General features: G+C 65.3%; 1 protein-coding gene across 11 annotated transcripts in view; it reads left to right on the top strand.

Annotated features, from left to right (window-relative positions):
* RIPOR1 (RHO family interacting cell polarization regulator 1) overlaps positions 1-19,034 on the top strand; it is a 119,138-nt gene that overhangs the window by 95,750 nt on the left and 4,354 nt on the right. For 7 of the 11 annotated variants that reach the window (XM_073307142.1, XM_073307139.1, XM_073307141.1 and 4 more), the window contains exons 3-19: positions 2,650-2,802; positions 4,944-5,022; positions 5,536-5,559; positions 6,468-6,521; positions 6,809-6,961; positions 7,052-7,115; positions 8,467-8,510; positions 8,827-8,952; positions 9,911-10,059; positions 10,601-10,730; positions 11,131-11,274; positions 13,384-14,253; positions 14,671-14,810; positions 17,444-17,618; positions 18,034-18,169; positions 18,376-18,537; positions 18,860-19,018. In XM_073307142.1, the coding sequence (XP_073163243.1) occupies positions 2,650-2,802; positions 4,944-5,022; positions 5,536-5,559; positions 6,468-6,521; positions 6,809-6,961; positions 7,052-7,115; positions 8,467-8,510; positions 8,827-8,952; positions 9,911-10,059; positions 10,601-10,730; positions 11,131-11,274; positions 13,384-14,253; positions 14,671-14,810; positions 17,444-17,618; positions 18,034-18,169; positions 18,376-18,537; positions 18,860-19,018 (2,762 nt within the window). The remainder of the gene's footprint in view (positions 1-2,649; positions 2,803-4,943; positions 5,023-5,535; positions 5,560-6,467; positions 6,522-6,808; positions 6,962-7,051; positions 7,116-8,466; positions 8,511-8,826; positions 8,953-9,910; positions 10,060-10,600; positions 10,731-11,130; positions 11,275-13,383; positions 14,254-14,670; positions 14,811-17,443; positions 17,619-18,033; positions 18,170-18,375; positions 18,538-18,859; positions 19,019-19,034) is intronic. The other 4 variants (XM_073307134.1, XM_073307133.1, XM_073307143.1 and 1 more) reach the window with 4 other exon arrangements.

Here is a 19,034-nt window from a genome sequence, read left to right as displayed (position 1 = left end):
TTGCGTTGCTGGTACATGGATGTTCCCTTTTTTTCTTCTGAAGGTCACATGATGCCAAATTTCTTCGCCATCCTCCTGCCCCCGCTGTGCAGCCTACTCTGAATCTTCAGAACATTGTGCCCGTAGAAGCATATCCTGACGTCTGTCCAGGAAATCTTCAGTTTCTCTTATGCAACGCAGGGTCGATACCTGTTGCTCCAGACCTTGAACCTTCTCTTCCAATATGGAAACCAGCTTACACTTTGTACAGACAAAGTCGCTTCCATCCTGTGGAAGAAAGACAAACATGGCACATCCAGTGCAGGTCACAACAGCTGAACACCCCCCATCCATATTACCTTCCTTCTACGAGCTTCCTCAGGAGTTGTAGTAATTACTCAGAGAATCCGGCAAGATGTAAGCCTCAGTGGGCTCTCCCCAGGCGAACTCCCAGGCAAACTCTTTCTGTTGGTTCGCTGCTCAGCTGTTCGCTGCTGACTGGCTTTTTATACAGTCAGGCCCACTTAAATCTCACCTGGAACAAAGCACTCTGAGTTCCCGCCCTTTTCAAACAACCAATCAAGCACATGTCAAACTGTCCTCACAGCAAACACTCAGATACTCACAACAAACAAACACTCAGATACTCACCAACACAGCCTCCTTAATGCAGCCCTTAGCATACCTCCTCTCAGGCAGATCCCAGGCAAACTCCTTCTGTTAGCTGCTCTGCTGTTCGCTGCTCAGCTGGTTCGCAGCTGACTGGCTTTTTATACAGTCAGTCCATTAATGGACTTAAACCTCCATGAACTTATCTCGTTCTTTTTTGAACCATGTTATAGTCTTGGCCTTCACAACCTCCTCAGGCAAGGAGTTCCACAGGTTGACTGTGCGCTGTGTGAAGAAGAACTTCCTTTTATTTGTTTTAAACCTGCTGCCCATTAATTTCATTTGGTGGACCCTAGACCATAGATCCATGTGGGTAATGGGGCGGGGGGCCGTTTGGGGGCCAGCATGTTGAGGGTCGAGGCTAGCGTCCATGGTAAGGACTCAGCAGGCCCTGTGTTCCGTGTCCTGCGGGCAGAGAGCCGCTGCCCAGCCCTGCTGGAGGGCTCGAATTGGGCCATGGGGCTCTCTGGGTAGCTGGGCGAGCTCTGGCCGATGCCTTCAGGAGGTGATGGCCTGGCCTAGGTGGTGGTGGGGTTCTACTGCCCTAAAGATGGGCCTCTAGGCTCAAGAGCTGGCCCAAGGGGAGATGAATATGTGGGTATTTAGGGGATTCAGGAGGAGAAAGAGGACAGCTGGAAAGACCCACAGACGTCATGCCTTGCTTAGAAATCCAGGACGAAGCTTCCAGACGAGGGGTCAGTCTGGCTGTGGGAGAGCTTTCCGAGGGCCATGTTGGGACCCCCAGTGCCTGGAGAATGTGCCCTGCTGGCCCCTCATCCTCTCTCTTGGCATCTGAGTTATGGGTGGTTGGGAGCTGTCCATGGGCAGGGAGTCTGGGCTGTGGTTCTTGCTGTTGGGTGCTGGGTTGATGGCTTGTCCGGGTGTGCAGAGGTCGTGTTTCCTGTCTATGGGGAGGCACTGAGTGATTGTGAGAGTCCTGCATCCATTGTTCTGTTCCCTGCCCGTTTCTGGCATGTAGCCTGGAGTTGAGTTCTCAATTCACTGCGTGAACAGGGCCACGGCAGACTCTGCAGGGAGGAATCTGGCTTCGCACCGCGTGAGCCATGACCAGCCCTGCTTCTTGTCCCAGCTAGTGCCAAGCAAACGGACAGAGCACCAGATCTCCTTCATGCCCAGCACTCCCATGGCCAGTAGAGGAGACCTGAAATCGGAGCAGGCTCTATCTAGCCACTGTGGGCGCCGCTTCGAGAACTGGGGGTTCAGAGGTGCAGCCGGAGATGGTTCTGGCCTCCACCTCAGCCCCAGGTGCAGCCACAGAGTTGGCTTTGATGGTTGGAGCACTGATTGCTTGAGAAACTGCTCCCTCTCCTGGTTCTTCCTGGGCAGTTGAGTGTCGGGGCCATGGGCTCCCCGTCCCTGGTTACTGAGCCCAGGTGTGTTGCCCATCAGGTCGCACTGCAAGGCTCCTCTCTCCAGCGCTGGGAGGTTTGATTTGGTGGTCGGGTGGGTATCTTCGTGGGTTATTAACATGCCTAGAGCGGTGTGTTTCCATGGCTGGGACCCGTGTCAGAGGCCGGATCGACCTGGGGTTACCGGCAGGCTCACCGCTGCAGATCTGGCGGTGATTGGACATGGGCACGGTGGCTTTGGCTGCAGTTCTGGCCCTGTCCTGGGTGCAAAGAGAATCGTGGTCCAGCCCAGGCGGCCTTCCTACACCGGCCCTGCATGGCCCCAGCCCCGCTCGGCGTTGGCTGTGGCGGGGGAGTGTTAAAGGAGACGGGACGCCCGCCACTCCTGGCATTGCTACCACCCGGCTGTGAGCAGGGCTTGCTGCTAGCAGCTTTCCTCACCCTGACACTAGCCCAGCAGTGGCAGGTTCCCACCGAGCCATGGCAGGTGGGAGAGGGTGGTGGCTGCTGTTGCCCCTGGCGCTTCCCCCCTCATTGATTCCTGCAGAGTGTGGCCTTGGCTCCTGGCGCTCAGCTCCTGGCACGGGGCAGAAGGGAGCTTACCCAGCCTTCTTGTGCTTCCTCCCCCCAGGAACCTGCCTCCCTTCAGCACACCCACGGTGTCCAGGAAGACTGGCTCCCGGGTCAGGAGGATGTTCTCCATGTCCCACAAGTCCCCCCCTCCCAAGGTGCCGCAGCCCGACCGGCTGGACGAGGTGTACGAAGCGCTCAAGAAGGGCCTGACGTAAGTGACCTGCCACATGGTGCCCAGCCCAGCTGCACAGGAAGGGGAGCAGCCAGCCATGCAGCTGGATGGCCCCTGGCAGGGGGCGTGTGGGAACAGAGCAAGGGGTGCCCAGCTCTGCACAGAGACACGGGGATCCCTGGGAAGGCCCCGGACAAGCCAGTTCCCCTGCCCGGGGACAGGACGGCTGTGCCATAGGGCTGCGGACGAGATTGATTCTTCGTGGCTAGGCGTTACCTGCCCCACGCCAGGCGGTGGCCACAGGAGAGCCTAGGGCGGGTCGCTGTGCCCAAGTGGCTGCTCCAGAGAAGCTGTGCTCCAGGGCAGTCTGAGCCCCAGTGGGAAGGGAGGGCACCAGCCGAGCCCTGTGTCAATCTCCCCCTCAGATGGCTGTGAGGAGCTTGGCGGGGTCTGCGGGCCAGGCGGGGCGCACACAGCTGGGGTTTGTGACCAGCCCTGTGATTCCTTTTACTGCCTCGCTCGGAGGCCTGTTTCCTCCTGGCTGAGTGACTGTGAGAGCCAGGTGTGGCCGATGGGGGAGAGTGAGTTGGGGGGGTGCTGGGCATGGCTGGTGGGGGCAGGGGCTGGGTGTGGTGAAGGCTGGGGGAGGGGGGGGCTGGGCATAGCCAGTAGTTGGATGTGAGTTGGGGGCAGGTAATCTGGTGCCCTGGGTAAACTTGTATTTTGGCACCCCTGGCCCCTGGAGGCGCCCCCCGATCACCTCCCTACCCCCATCCCATCACCTCAGGGCCCCACTGCCTCCCCACAGTGCTGGGGGAAGGGGAGCCAAGCGTGGCCTGTGGGTGGGGGCAAGCTGGGGGGGCGGGTGCCAGGCATGGCCAGTGTGAGGGAGGGAGTGCTGGGCACGGCTGGTGGGTGGGGCAAGCTGGGAAGCTGCTAGGCATGGCCAGGTGTTGGGTTGAGCTAGGAGGGTGGGTGCTGGGCATGGGGTTGAGCTGGGGAGGCAGGTATCAGGTGTGGCCGGGGTTAGGTGCCAGGCATGGCTGGTGGATGGGGGAGAGCTGGAGGAGGGGGATGTCAGGAGTGGGGTTGAGCTGGGTGGGTGCCAGGCGTGGCAGTGCATGGGGTTGAGCTGGGGGGCGGGTGCTGGGTGTGGGGTTGAGCTGGGGGAGCAGGGGTGGGTGCCGGGTGTGTGGGAGAGCTGGGCGGGTGCCAGGCGTGGCCAGGCGTGGGTTGCGGGTGTGTGGGAGAGCTGGGCGGGTGCCAGGCGTGGCCAGGCGTGGGTTGCGGGTGTGTGGGAGAGCTGGGCGGGTGCCAGGCGTGGCCAGGCGTGGGTTGCGGGTGTGTGGGAGAGCTGGGCGGGTGCCAGGCGTGGCCAGGCGTGGGTGCCGGGTGTGTGGGAGAGCTGGGCGGGTGCCAGGCGTGGCCAGGCGTGGGTGCCGGGTGTGTGGGAGAGCTGGGCGGGTGCCAGGCGTGGCCAGGCGTGGGTTGCGGGTGTGTGGAAGAGCTGGGCGGGTGCCAGGCATGGCCAGGCGTGGGTTGCGGGTGTGTGGGAGAGCTGGGGGGGTGCCAGGCGTGGGTTGCGGGTGTGGGGGAGAGCTGGGCGGGTGCCAGGCGTGGCCAGGCGTGGGTGCCGGGTGTGTGGGAGAGCTGGGTGGGTGCCAGGCGTGGCCAGGCGTGGGTTGCGGGTGTGTGGGAGAGCTGGGCGGGTGCCAGGCGTGGGTGCCGGGTGTGTGGGAGAGCTGGGCGGGTGCCAGGCGTGGCCAGGCGTGGGTGCCGGGTGTGTGGGAGAGCTGGGCGAGTGCCAGGCGTGGGTGCCGGGTGTGTGGGAGAGCTGGGCGGGTGCCAGGCGTGGGTGCCAGGTGTGTGGGAGAGCTGGGCGGGTGCCAGGCGTGGCCAGGCGTGGGTTGCGGGTGTGTGGGAGAGCTGGGCGGGTGCCAGGCGTGGCCAGGCGTGTGTGCCGGGTGTGTGGGAGAGCTGGGCGGGTGCCAGGCGTGGCCAGGCGTGGGTGCCGGGTGTGTGGGAGAGCTGGGCGGGTGCCAGGCGTGGGTTGCGGGTGTGGGGGAGAGCTGGGGGGGTGGCACAGCCAGGAGGTGTCTGTGCACCAATTGGAGCTGGGCCCTGCTGGCTGTCTCTACGCCCAGCCTGGGGGCCAACGCGGGGGGTGCTCTTGCCCGCAGAGCCTACCTGGAGGTGCACCAGCTGGAACTGGAGAAGCTCAGCACCCAGATCCGTGAGTCCAAGAGGAATTCCCGCCTGGTGAGTGTGGGTCGTGCTCGGCTTTGTGGCACCGCTCTCCCCCTGTGCTGCCCGCCAGCCCTGCCAAAGAGCCCTTCCTGGGTCCCTGGGCAGGGTTTCCCCATCAGGTCCTGCTCCCACAAGGGAGTTGGAGAGGGGATTGTACCAGGACCAGCTCCCCCAGGAGAGGTAGGAGCAGCGAGTCTGTGTGGGATTACAGCGCTGGCTGGCTGGCAGCCTGGTACCTCCCCCGTGGGTGTGCATGGGTGTGAGCTGCAGAGCCCTGTGGCAGCCCAGCGTGTCCTCCCGTGACAGTCCCTCCGTGTGATCTGCGCGCTGCGGTGCCTCTCCCGCTGAGCTTCTGGCACACAGGCAGTGAGCTGCGTAGCACGGAGCCCCCCGCCCTGGGGCCTCCCAGGCTGCATGTTACGTGTGTGCTGTTTGCACTGACATGCTACCAGGTGCTCGCATGTCCTATGGCAGGGCCATGCATGATCCTAGTGCTCTCACCCCTCTCCTTTCCTCTTTCTCTAGGGCTTTCTCTACGATCTCGACAAGGTAAGGGGCTGGTGCTGACCAGAGCCAACGGGGGAATAGTGGGGCAGGCCCCTTGCTGAGCTCCTGACGCTGCTCTTTGGGCCCCCTCCCTCCCCTCCAAACTGGGCACTCCCAGAGCCCCAGGTCTCACCACCCATTCGCCCTCCTCACTGGCCTCGTCAGCTCCCCTCCCCACACAGGCCTCCCAGCTGCAGCTGGGATTAGCCAGAGGCGATCAGCCGCAGGACGGTGCCTGAGGTGCAGGGGAACACGGGGCAGGCTCTGCTAATGGGGCGCCTCCCCCCTTGTGTCCTGCTCCGTTGCACAGAGTCCTTGTTGCAGTCGGTGCCTCTCCTGTACGGAGCCCTCAGGGAAATCCAGACACCAGCATCCAAGGGTTGACGTGCGACTGACTGTGCTCTGCCCTGTGGGGGCTTTGGGCAGAATCTCTGGGCTAAAGGGCCTTGGACAGGCGAGTGCAACGGCCCCCCTTCTGCGCTGCTGTGGTGGCCGATGGGGGCCGGCACGGGTGTGGTTCTGCTTGGGTTTGTGCCCTGGTCATTCAGGGCCTGTCGGTCCCACATTTCCCGGAAGCCTCCCTGGGTGGCTGGAGAGCTAGCCGGGTCATGGCCCCTCCAGCGCCCCTCGTTGCTGGGAAGGCCAGATGGTTTTATAGGGAGCTCGTGGCTGGCTTGCGGCCAAGGCCTGACGCACGTGGGAGAAAGGTGCTCTCGGTTACAGACTGGGCATCCTCGGGCTAAGCGCTGGGCCTCCATGGGGACCCCAGCCCCAGCGGGAGGCAGCTCAGCTTCCCCATCCTGCCCTACCCCCGGCCCCTGGACGCAGCAGCGGGGAAGCCTGTGCTGTGTGTTCCTGGGGCCGCCCCTTGCTGACTGCCTCTGACCTGCTCTCCTCCTGCTCGGTTCCAGCAAGTCAAGTCGATCGAGCGGTTCCTACGCAGGCTGGAGTTCCATGCCAGCAAGGTAAGGGTGACCTGCCTGCGGGGTGGGGGGCGCCCCCACCTCATGTGGCTCTTATAGGCATGTGGGGGGTGACATACTTCAGTGCTTCTCAAAACTGGGATTACCCTGAGTGAGGCACAGCCCTCCCCTTCCCCCCCCAGTGCTGCCCTGGGCTCCCCTTGGCCCCCCCAACGCCTCCAGTGCTGCCCTGGCACCTGGAGGCGTTGAGATGGAAATGAGGGGAGTACGGAAGAGCCCCCAGGCGCTGCGCCCAGCTCCTCACCGTGGCGCTGCGGCTCTCCTTGCAGATTGACGAGCTCTACGAGTCGTACTGCATCCAGCGGCGGCTCCGCGATGGGGCCCACAACATGGTCAAGGCCTACACCGCTGGCTCCCCGGGCAGCCGCGAGGCACGCGACAGCTTGGCCGAGGCCAGCAAGGGCTACAAAGAGTACACCGAGGTGAGCGGGGGCCGGCGGGGTATGGGGGGCCGGGCAGGGAGGGGGCTGGAGCCTTTGGCTAATGGATGCTCTCGTCCCTCCTGTCCCCAGAACATGTGTCTGCTGGAGAGCGAGCTGGAGAGCCAGCTGGGGGAGTTCCACATCAAGATGAAAGGTAACTGCCCCCCCGGTCCTCCCCACACCCTGCTCCCCATGGGCGGTGAGTAAACCACCAGCTTGGGGAGGCTAGTCCCCAGCCAACCCCTTCAGCCTGAGGCTCTGCCCCTCCCCCTTCCCCCCCAGAGTGCTGGATGTCCCCCCACCTCCCAGAGCACAGGGTGGGCATGCCCCCCCCGCAGCTTTGGAGCACCAGACAGCACATGGCCTCCCTCCCCGCCAGCCCTGGAGCCTTCCCCTGCCTGTTAGACCACTGCCCATGCCACTCCCCCTCTCCCACCCTGCTCCCCTTCCCACTCCCCCCATCCTGCTCCCCCTCCCACACCCTGCCTCCCCCTTCCTGCTCCCCCAAACCCCACTTTCCCTCCCACACCCTGCTCCCCCTTCCCCACCCTGCTCCCCTTTCCCACTTCCCCACCCCGCTCCCATCAACCCTGCTCCCCCTCCCAAACCCTTCTCCCCCCACTCTGTTCCCCCTTCCTGCTCCCCCCACCCTGCTCCCCCTCCCACACCCTTCCTGCTCCCCCCAACCCCTCTCCCTCTCCCACCCCACTTCCCTTTTCCCACTCCCCCACCTGCTCCCCCCACACCCTGCTGCTCCCCCCACCCTGCTTCCCCCCCGCATCCTGCCTCCCCCTTCCTGCTCCCCCAAACCGCACTCCCCTGACCCTACTCCCCCCAACCCTGCTCCCCCAAACCCTGCTCCCCCCTTCCCACTCCCCCTTCCTGCTCCCCCAACCATGCTCCCTCTCCCTCATCCTGCTGCTCCCCCCACCCTACTCCCTCTCCCACACCCTGCTCCCCCTTTCCCGCTCCCCCCAATGTTGCTCCCCCCCAGACCCTGCTCCCCCTTTCTTGCTCCCCCTTCCACACCCGCTTTCCCTTCCTGCTCCCCCACCCTGCTCCCCTCAACCCTGCTCCCTCCACATACCCCTTCCCCACCCTGCTCCACTGCCCCCCGCTCCCCCCCACACCCTGCCTCCCACACCCTGCTCCTCCTCCCACACCCTGCTTCCCCCTCACTCCATTCCGCCCCTGCTCCCATCCCCTGCTCCCCCAGGACTTCCTGCTCCTCCAGCCACCTCCCCAGGGCACGGTGTTGGTCCTGCCCAGGTGGCTGGCTGGCTGCACCACGTGCCTCCTGCCCAGGCAGGCCCTGGACATGGGACTCAGCACTGAGCCCAGGGCAGGGGGTGAACCCCGGGGCCTTGATCCTCCTCTAGCCGCACGGCTTAGGAGAGGGGCTTCTCTTCCGGGGCAGGGAGGGGCCTCACTTCTGTGCCAGCCGCGGGGGCTGGGGCCAGGGGTGTCAGCTGGTTCTAAGCTTCCCTTCCCCGCTTCTCTTGCAGGACTGGCCGGGTTTGCCAGGCTCTGTGCTGGGGACCAGTATGAGGTACGTGGGGAATGCAGCTGCAGCTGTCAGCGAGCAGGGGATGGGATGGGGGAACTAGTTGCTGGCAGAACTAGCCAGTGAAATTCTCCCGGGAGGCAGAGGGGAACCCTGGGCATCTTCCCTCTCCTTAGGGGACAGAGTGAACACGCCGCCGAGCCCCATCCTGGGGACCTGCCGCTCCAAGCCCTGCTGCAGGGAGACATGTGGGTCGGACCCTGCCAGGGGATTGGCTTGGAGCGTCTGGTGTGGGCCGAGAGCCAGCTGAGTCTCGGCTGGGCCCCACCCGGCACCCACCCCGTGCTCCTCTCGCCCTCAGATCTTCATGAAGTACGGGCGCCAGCGCTGGAAGCTGAAGGGGCGCATCGAGGGGAACGGGAAGCAGGTGTGGGACAGCGAGGAGATGGTCTTCCTGCCCCTCATCACAGAGTTCCTCTCCATCAAGGTACAGGGGATCCCGGCGCCTGAGCACAGCAGGGCCAGGAGCTGGGTGGGAAGCAGCCCCATCCTGATCTGCTTCACGGGCAGGAAGCACTCGAGTACCTGACCCCACGCCCAGGCACATGCTGCTGCCGCAGGGTTTGGCTGCCACCGCGGCCCCAGCTCTGCCCATCCCAGCGCCAGAGGGACCGGCTCTCGCCGGGCTCCAAGCCAGCTGCTGTGCTGTTGGCTCTGGCTGGCGCGGCTTGTGGGGGCTGGTAACTACCGCTCACTCCCTCGCTGGCTTTCTCCAGCCACAGCCACCTTGGCACCTCCCTTTCCCAGGGTTACACCCGCATCGGGCAGCAAGGGGTAACCTCGGGAGATGCCTGAGCAGCTGAGCGCTAGGAGAGCCAGCCGTGGGTACCGTCCCCCAAAACAAGCAACCCCACCCTGTGATCGCGGGGCCAGGGCCCGGGCTCTGCAGCCTGCTCGGGGGCCTCGGGCCATGCTGTGGGCATGGGCAGAACAGCTGCTAGTGGCATCCAGTGCTCCCGGTACCTGCTGACTCCTGGCCTGGGATCCTGCTGTGTAGCACCCGGCCGTTGGCAGAGCTGGCGGCTGCTGGCTCATGACACTGGCCCCGTGGCAGGCAGTCGAACGGGGCTCTGCCGGAGGTGGCAGGTTCGAGCGCCGACGCGCTCTGCTGTGTGGATGGATGCAGCCGCTCATGCCGAGACCCAGCCCTTGGGAGCTGCGGCTGCTATGCTGCCCCTGGGCACCAGTGTGGGTGTGGCCTCTCCCATGCCAGCATGGGCGGCCTAGATCCCGGGCATCAGGGGTGGGGCAAAGGGCAGAGTCTGGAGCTTCCAGTGACCTGACCGTAAACGTCGGGTAAAACCTGCAGCCCCAGCTCACAGGCGGTTGCCTGACGCGCCCCCTCTCCCGGGCACCGGCCTTAGCCCCTCCTTCTCCCTTGCCAGGTGACAGAGCTCAAGAGCCTGGCCAACCACGTGGTGGTGGGCAACGTCTCGTGTGAAACCAAGGACCTGTTTGCAGCGCTGCCGCAAGTGGTGGCTGTCGACATCAATGACCTGGGCACCATCAAGCTCAGCCTGGAGGTGAACTGGAAGTGAGTGGCCTAGGGGAGTGTGGCCGGGGGGGCTAGCTGGGCTAGCGTGGCCCTGTCTGCCCTGGGGCTCATCGGCCTTGCTGGGTGCTCGCTGTCCCGATGGCACTGCCCAGGGGATCCAGATTGGGCAGGCAGGCCCCTATCCTGGGCAGTTGGCCCACGGCCCCTCCGGCAGGGCACAGGTCCCATCGGCAGCCCCGGGGACTCATAGTGGCTGCACACCTCCTTTGCTCTCCAGCATTTGTGGCTAACCCCGTGCGTTCGGGCAGCCTGCCCGGCTTCCCTCCCTTCTCCTGGGCTTCCTGCCTGGCCCTCCCCCTTCCCCGCTTGCTGTCGCTTTCTGCAGCTCGGTGCCCGTGCCAGGGTCAGAGCTCAGCGCTGCTACCAGCCCCTGCCTCTCCCTCGTGCTGCCCATGGCACAGGGCACCAGCGCTGCGCGGGGCAGGAGGATTGGGAGCCCAGCTCCAGTCCTGAGCCCAGCGGCCTCCTGCCTGCAGTGCAGAGCACCCCACCCCTCTTACCTCTGTGCTCTCACCCCCAGCCCCTTCGACAAGGATGATCAGCCCTCAGCTGCCAGCACGGTCAACAAAGCATCCACTGTCAACAAGCGATTCTCCACCTACAACCAGAGCCCGCCTGACACGCCCTCCCTCCGGGAGCAGGCCTTCTATGTGAGTGTGCCTGGCCCGGGACGGGGTGTGCCCTGCTCAGGAGCTGGGGGCCGGAGAGCGCTCCAGGAGGGGCCCCTGCATTCTCTGAGCCGCCAGCAGGGTCCCGCTCGGCCCCTGTGCGCCCATCGCCGTGGTGTCTCCATGTGGGAGCACAGGGCTCCCCTGTGCTCTGTGTGCGTTGCCTGTGGCCCATGCCCAGGGCAGCTCCAAGGGGACGTGGCCCTCTGGGCTGCTGCTTCATTGATTTGCAGACATCCTGTTAGGGCCCCCTTTCCCCCGTGCCAAAGCTGCTGCGCCCTGAGGATGGCAGACGGAGTAGACAGGCAGCCCCAGCAGCCGGCTGAATGGCCCCCCGAGATCCCCTCCCCCCACTGACGGCTCCCTCTTCTCTCTGGCCAAGAGCCCGGCACAGGCGGTCTCCGACAAACACATGGGGGCCTTGCTGGACATCATCCATGAGACGCTGCTTGAGAAGCTGTCTCGGAGCTGCTCCTGCAGCGAGGGCTCCTCGGTCCAGCTCGGGAGATGCCCGCAGTGGGGCCATGTAAGTTCGCTGGCTGGGGCCAGCCCGTAGCTTAGCCTGGGTGATCTAGTCACCTCAGATAGCACTAGCCCCGGCTGCCTCATGCTCACTAGCCCATCCATAGGTCCTGGCTTTGGGAACCTGTCGGACAGGGATTCCCAGCCCCCAAACTGCTCCCTGGCCGGAGCAGCTGGGGTGTGTGCTGTCTCTGAGCCGGAGGGCTGGTACGGGGGCTGGCAGTGGCCTGTAGGCTCCAGGCTGAGCAGGAATCTGAGTGTCAGGGAAGCCCCATCCCCCAGAGGCCCGTTCAGGTCCATGCCAGCCTCTCCCTGCATAGACAAGCCTTCGCTCTGAGGTTGCCCTGGATGCCCCAGGCCAGAGATGGTGCAGTAGCTGCTTGCCATAGTTATAGACCCTGCCCCCTTGCCCTTTCCAGCCCAGTCTGCACCCAGAGTGAAACACGCCTCCGGCCCCACTCTTCCTTGCCCCATCTCGTACTTCATGCCAGCCCTGCCAATGGGACCCGTTGCTCACACCTGGGTGGCTCTGGGGCTGCCCGCTGGGGGGGTTAGGGGCTGGAGGAAGGGCACAGAGCAGGAGCTGGCAGCCGGGACTCTGAGTGGGGTGGAGCAGTTACAGCAGGGTTTGTACTCCTGGGCCCTTGCCCTCTCTGTGCTCACTTACCCCCTTAACACTCCCCATGCCCTTGGACTGGTTCGCTCCGGTCCATTAGGCGTGTGGAGAGCCTGGCAGAGCAGGGCTGAGGGAGGCCAAGGGCAGGGGATGGTGCCTCACCCTCCGTGCGGGCTGAAGCTGGGCCCTGTGCTGGGGGAACGTGGGCACTTTCACGGCATGGGGAAGTTCCCCGGGGTGAGAGGTGTCTGCACAAGGCTGCCGTGTCCCATTGTGACTGTGGGGCAGCTCTGGGGGGTGGGGGTCTGGTACAGGCTGGGCACCAGAGTACACACTGCATTGACCGGCCCGGCTCGCAGCGTGGTGCTGAAATGCCTGGAGCTGTGCTGGTCAGTGCCGGGTGGAAGCTACGCCCCGGCCAGCCTCTTCCTCCCAGGCAGTCTGTCGGGGCCCAGGTGACGTGACAGAGACCCTGGCCCGGAGGCTGCAGCAATGACCTGCGGACGGGACCCTGCTAGTGGGACGCTCCCCTCACCACCAGGGGGGTTTGGTTTGGTCCCAAGCCTGAAGGAGGCTGAGCCCTTGGCTCCCACAGCCCTGCCCAGGGGGGAGCTGGCTGGGAGGCTGGGGGTGACATGGAGTTGGGCTGGGCTGGTGTCCTCACAGCGACTCTGCCCTGCCCCCAGGCAGCTGGCAGACCCTGAGACTCAGCAGGCTGGGGGCAGACGGGGCCTGGGGCACCAGTGGCATAGGGGAGCTGCTGAGGGGGAAGTGGGAGGTGGCTGGGACCCCAGTGAGCCAGTGTGGGACCCTGGCAGCGGTGGGGGCGGGAGGCTGGAGAAAGCTCCATGCGGGCTGTTGGTTGCCAGTGGCTGTGGGGCTGACGTGAGCCCCTGGTGAGGGAATGTTGGTGGCTGTGAAGGTGATTGGCGGTGGTGGGGAGTGGCCGTGGCAGGTGGTAGTGTGTGGGGGGGGTCAGGGGCTGGGTGGGGAGTTGGCATGGCCGGGGTGGGTGGGTGTGGCTGTGGTCAGGGCTGGATGGCGAGTTGGCATGGTGGATGGGTGTGGCTGGTGGCTGCGTGGTGGGCCTGGTCAGGGGCTGGGTGGGGAGTTGACATGGCCGTGGGTGCGGATGGGCATGGCAGGTGGGCATGGAGGTGATTGTGGTCAGGAGCTGGGTGGGGAGTTGGGTTGGTGGGTAGGTGTGGCTGGAGGCTGCGTGAGGGGTGTGGCCAGTGACTGAGAGGGTATGGCTGCTGGCTGTGGGGGGAGGGCGCGGCCAGGGCTGGGTGGGGAGTTGGCAAGGTGGTGAGTGTGGCTGGCGGCTGCATGGGGAGGGCGTGGCCAGGGGCTGGGTGGCTGTGGCTGGCGGCTGCGTGGGGAGGGCGTGGCCAGGGGCTGGGTGGCTATGGCTGGCGGCTGCAGGGGCGGTCTCTGGCAGCGGGGCCCGGCGGGGCCGGTGGCGAGGGGCCGTGCTGATGTGCCGTGTCTCTCTAGAACATGCTGCGGCGGCAGGAGGAGCTGGAGAACGGCACGGCCTGGTCTATCTCCTCGGAGTCGTCGGACGATTCCTCTAGCCCCCAGCTGTCAGGCAGCGCCCGCCACGCCTCCCACAAGCCCATTGTACAGCCTGAGGTGCAGGCCTCCGCCCCCGCCATCGAGATCGCTTTCTCCCAGCAAGAGGAGGTGGGCGCCGCAGCCGAGCCGCCCGGCCGGCAGGAGGAGCCAGGGGGTGCGAGGAAGGAGATGGTGGCCAATGGGCACGTGCCCTACTCCCGGACTCTGAGCCACATCAGTGAGAGCAGCCTGGACGTGGCAGTGGATTGCAGGGAGGGCCCCAGCGCCCACAGCAGGGAGCCTTCACCAGTCCCCCAGGACCCCAGCGCCAGGGAGCTGTCGCTCCTGGAAACGGACGCCCTCCCCGAGGCGTCAAACCCGCCAGCGCCCTGGGCAGGGCTGGACATGGGCCCGGAGGCTGAGTCCTGTGGCGCCGTCTCTCAGGCCAAGGCCTGTGAGCCTGTGGTGGGGCGGGCCGAGGCTGCTGTGTGCCAAGCTCTGGGGCCGCAGGGACGTGAGGTCTCCCCGGGCCAGCCGGTGGTGCTGCAGCCGGTCTCAGAGGAGAGGAGGAGGCTGGCCCCTGACTGGCTCCCGCCCCCCAGCCCAGCAGAGGTGCCAAGGCCCAAGCCTGTGGACTGTGGCCTGGAGGAGGCCATCGGCTCGCTGGGCTCGGCCCTGGACGACTATCGGGGGCAGTTCCCCGAGCTACAGCTGCTGGAGCGGGAGCTGAAATGCCTGGAGGAGATCCTCATGGTAAGGGGGCAGCGGCAGGGTCTCAAGGATGGCGCCAGCCCCACAGCAACCATGCAGGTCGGTGCCCAGCTCCTCCCCTTCCCACACGGGCTGCGAATGTCCTTGGGATGGGGACACTGGTTCATGGGCTCTATTGTCACGGTTCTCCTGCCCTGTGCCCCTTGTGTGCCAGTCAGATGGGGAGCAGAAGGGGTTACATCATGGAGAGCGGGGTTGGGGGAGCGTGGCCAGGTCCCAGGGATGACGGGCAGGAGATGCGGTGGGGCAGGGAGTGTGGCATTTAGAACCAGCTGCACCTGCCACAGTGTGCCCACAGCCCATCATCCCGCCGGGCCCAGGGCCCCTGGTGGAGCAGCCCAGGCCCAGGGGCCATGGCACGGGTCCTAGCTGGCACAAATGCCAGGCAGCAGCAGCTGGCCAGTGGCCTGGGGACAAAGCCTGCCCAGCCCCCCCCTTACTGTGCCTTCCCCACAGCACAAGCAGGGCGTCTTCCTGAGCCATGCCTCCAGCATCAGCCTGGCGGTGGAGCACGCCCTGGAGAGCTTCAGCTTCCTCAACACCTCGGACATGGAGGACTCGGAGGGTTCGGAGGAGGAGGGCAGCCGGAGTGAGCGGTAAGCCGGGTGGGGGTCTGCACTGGCACTCGCCGCCTCCACTCGAGGAGGCGTGGGGCGGGGCAGAACGTCGCTCTGTGTGGGGTCTGATCCCCGGCACTGACCCAGGCTCCTGGCCTGGCCAGTTCCCGGCATGGGGGTGAGCCAGGCGCCCCAAGAGGGGCTGGGCCGCGTGCAGAGATGATGGTTGAGCTCAGGGAGTCAGACCGAGAGGCGCCAGGTTTGATCCCCGTCGCCCCCGCCCCACCCCGGTACCTAGAGTTTTGCTGTGGCCCCCATCCCCTTCGATGTGCCCCGGAAGCCCAGCGCCTGCTGGCTATCGCCCCCCGGTGGCCAGGCCTGGCTCTCAGCAGCAGCTCCCGGGACCAGTGGAGTGTGCGGTGCCCTGGGAAGGCCCTTGCCTCCTCCGGCCAGTGGAGCGCTGCAGGGGGTGCGGGGAGCGGAGGCGGCGCGCGCAGCCTCGGCTTTGCCACCAGGGGTGCTGCGGAGCCAGTGCGGCCCCGAGTCCCCACTAGCCACACTTTGGCCGGTTATGCTGCAGCAGCGCCACCTAGTGGTCAGGGACCTGGAGTGCTGTGTCCGTATTCACTCCTTCCCTCCCCGCCCCCCGGCTTTCCAGAGCTGGGGTGAAGAGGGGAGCCTGTGGCCCAGCTGCTGTCCCCTGCTCCCCCACACTCCAAGATGTGGGGGGCTGACTCCTTGAGGGAAGGAGAAATGGGTCCCAAACGGATCCAGCTCCTTGTCCACTCTAAACCACAGGGATCTACAGGTCAGACTTGCAATGGCCCCTGAACCCAGGCTCTCTCCCACTCTGGGTGCTGCTGCATAACACGCTCCTCGGAGGCCTGCGGGACTGTTAGAAGAGAGTGTGAGGCCCAGGACCCCTGGGTTCTGTGCTCGCAGGGCGGCAGCTGGTACCAGAGATGAGAGCAGAGGCCCAGGACCCCTGGGTTCTGTGCTCACAGGGTGGCAGCTGGTACCAGAGATGAGAGCAGAGGCCCAGGACTCCTGGGTTCTGTGCTCACAGGGTGGCAGCTGGTACCAGAGATGAGAGCAGAGGCCCAGGACTCCTGGGTTCTGTGCTCACAGGGCGGCAGCTGGTACCAGAGATGAGAGCAGAGGCCCAGGACCCCTGGGTTCTGTGCTCACAGGGCGGCAGCTGGTACCAGAGATGAGAGCAGAGGCCCAGGACCCCTGGGTTCTGTGCTCGCAGGGCGGCAGCTGGTACCAGAGATGAGAGCAGAGGCCCAGGACTCCTGGGTTCTGTGCTCACAGGGCGGCAGCTGGTACCGGAGATGAGAGCAGAGGCCCAGGACTCCTGGGTTCTGTGCTCGCAGGGCGGCAGCTGGTACCAGAGATGAGAGCAGAGGCCCAGGACTCCTGGGTTCTGTGCTCGCAGGGCGGCAGCTGGTACCGGAGGTGAGAGCAGAGGCCCAGGACTCCTGGGTTCTGTGCTCGCAGGGCGGCAGCTGGTACCAGAGATGAGAGCAGAGGCCCAGGACTCCTGGGTTCTGTGCTCGCAGGGCGGCAGCTGGTACCAGAGATGAGAGCAGAGGCCCAGGACTCCTGGGTTCTGTGCTCGCAGGGCGGCAGCTGGTACCGGAGGTGAGAGCAGAGGCCCAGGACTCCTGGGTTCTGTGCTCGCAGGGCGGCAGCTGGTACCAGAGATGAGAGCAGAGGCCCAGGACTCCTGGGTTCTGTGCTCGCAGGGCGGCAGCTGGTACCGGAGGTGAGAGCAGAGGCCCAGGACTCCTGGGTTCTGTGCTCGCAGGGCGGCAGCTGGTACCAGAGATGAGAGCAGAGGCCCAGGACTCCTGGGTTCTGTGCTCGCAGGGCGGCAGCTGGTACCGGAGGTGAGAGCAGAGGCCCAGGACTCCTGGGTTCTGTGCTCACAGGGCGGCAGCTGGTACCAGAGATGAGAGCAGAGGCCCAGGACTCCTGGGTTCTGTGCTCACAGGGTGGCAGCTGGTACCAGAGATGAGAGCAGAGGCCCCGGATCCTGGGGTCTGTTCCTGGCTGTGCTGTGGACTTGCTGTGTGGCCTCTCTGTAATGGGGCTGGCGTTGCCCGCCCAAGGGGCCTGAAGGGCTCAGTCACTAGGGGCTGGGTGCACTGGGGGGTGTCAGCTGCCCCCATGGGAGCTGCTCTGGGAGCCTAGGGACAGAACCCACTCTAGCAGGGTGAGAGCTCCCCAGGGCCAGGGGCCGTCTCCAGGGGCTCGCATGATCACTTCCCAGGTGTGACCCCAAGCGGACAGCCCCTGGAGTGCCCCACCTGCCACTGGGCTCTCCATGCACAGAGGGACCTGCTGCCCCACGGCTGGGCCTGTGCGTCAGGGTTTGCACAGCACCCATTGTCCCATCCCCAGTGCAGTTGGAGGTGGGGATGAGCTTGCGTATCGCCTGCGGGTTCAGCAGCAGCGGGGTCCTCAATAGGGTAGGTCCTACGTAAACCATGGCTCTTTTTTCCCTTCCTTTGTTGCAAGTTCACCTGCAGCAGAACTGGAAGGATTTAACCCCCAGCCCTGGGAGCTGGAGGCTCTTCCTCGGGGCAGGGCAGTTGGCGCCTGTGGCTGAGGTGAGGGGGTCCCCTTGCTTTGAGGGCATGTGTTTACTTGTCCCCCCATTCCTGCAGGAGGGCTGGCGGGGCCCGTGCTGTGGTCGGGGCTTTGGGAGGCTGTGAGGCCACGGCCGAGGACATCGGCACGTGCAGCGGCTCTGAGGGCAGCTCTGACCCCATGAGCACTGGCAATGAGTTCCTGGACAGGGCCGTGGTCCTGCACCTCAGTAACTGCAACCACCTGCTGCTGGTGAGTGTGTGGAATGGGAAGTGGTGTGGCGGGGGGCATCTGCTGGCACGCGGGGCTGCAGCCTCGCTGAGGGTGCCTGCAGAGTGGGGGGTGCCGGGGCGCCAGGCTGGCAACCTCTGATGTGCCTGGGTGGGGTGGCCCTGGCGCTTAGCCAGCCCGGCCAGCCCAAGCACCGACTCACTCGTGGCCAACACGGAGGGACGCTGCAGGCTGGCATGAGGCATGACAGCTGCTGCCCCCGACTCTGCAGGCAGAGCCTGGGAAGACCCCAGCTCCCGGTGTGCCATGCTGCGCTCAGTGACAGCTCCCCAACGGGCATGCTGGGGGCTATGCAGGACAATGCAGGCACCCCCAGGCACTGATCCTGCCCCCCAAGCAGAGCAGCCAGGAGCACTGACGTGTCTGTAATTTGCAGAAACTGGGCACGTTTGGGCCGCTGCGGTGCCGGGAGACGTACGCCTTGGACAAGCTGATGAGGGAAGCGCAGGTGCTGGAGATTGTCTGCCAGCTGACGGAGGAGAAATCGGGGGCGGCCAACGCTGCAGCAGAAGGTAAAGGCCCTGGCACAGGGCCCATCCCAGGCCCATGGATGGGCGCCACGGGGCACTGCCTGCAGGGCATGTGCTGGGTCAGAGGGCTGGGGCTGGCCAACAGTCACGGTCTCAGTGCTGGTGAGCAAAGCCTGCCCCGTGGTGGCAATGCCAGCAGCATGCCCCGTGCTGGGCGTGGAGGGCCTTGACCGTGTCTCTGCCCACAGTGGTGCAGTTTTCCACCCGGAGAGAGGGCGTGCTGGCCTTCTGGGACCGCTGCGTGGAGCAGCCCAATGTCTACACCTGCCCTGTGGAGAGGTTCCTTCGCACGCTCAGTGCCCAGTATGCAGTGCCCATGGCTGAGCGGCAGCTGGGCCTGGCAGACTCAGGTGAGTGCAGTCTTGGGCCCCTCCAGAGAGGGAGGGATGCGAGCCCTGGGCAATAGCTCCGCTCCGCTCGGCTATCTCTGGCTCCCCCTCCCAGGCTCAGAGCGACTCTGAGAGCTGAGAAGAGAACGCGGGAGTCCTGCCTCCCAGTCCTCTGCTTTGGCTAGCCCCGCCACCCCTCCAGGAAATGCCAGTGGTGGCAAAGCACCAACCTGCTGGAGGGGGCTGTCTTGGTGCCAGAGGGCGCCCCAGAGGGCCTTGGGACTTTGTGCCAGTGAGGTGCCTGGGCTGCCCCAGGGGTCCTGACCCGGTGCCCTCCCTGCAGTGTGCGTGAAGCTCGTGGAGGATGTGCTGGCCCGGCGGCTGCCCAAGCGGCCTGGGAGCAGCCAGGGTGAGCAGCTCACCATCTTCCAGTACTGGAGCTACTTCGAGTCGCTTCCTGTGTCTACGCTGGACGCCTACATCATGGAGCTGGCTGAGGAAGGTCAGAGCCTCATAGA

This window comes from Lepidochelys kempii, chromosome 12, assembly GCF_965140265.1.
Source record: "Lepidochelys kempii isolate rLepKem1 chromosome 12, rLepKem1.hap2, whole genome shotgun sequence".
In the NCBI taxonomy this organism is placed as follows: domain Eukaryota; kingdom Metazoa; phylum Chordata; order Testudines; family Cheloniidae; genus Lepidochelys; species Lepidochelys kempii.
This window is presented reverse-complemented; position numbering and strand designations above follow the sequence as displayed.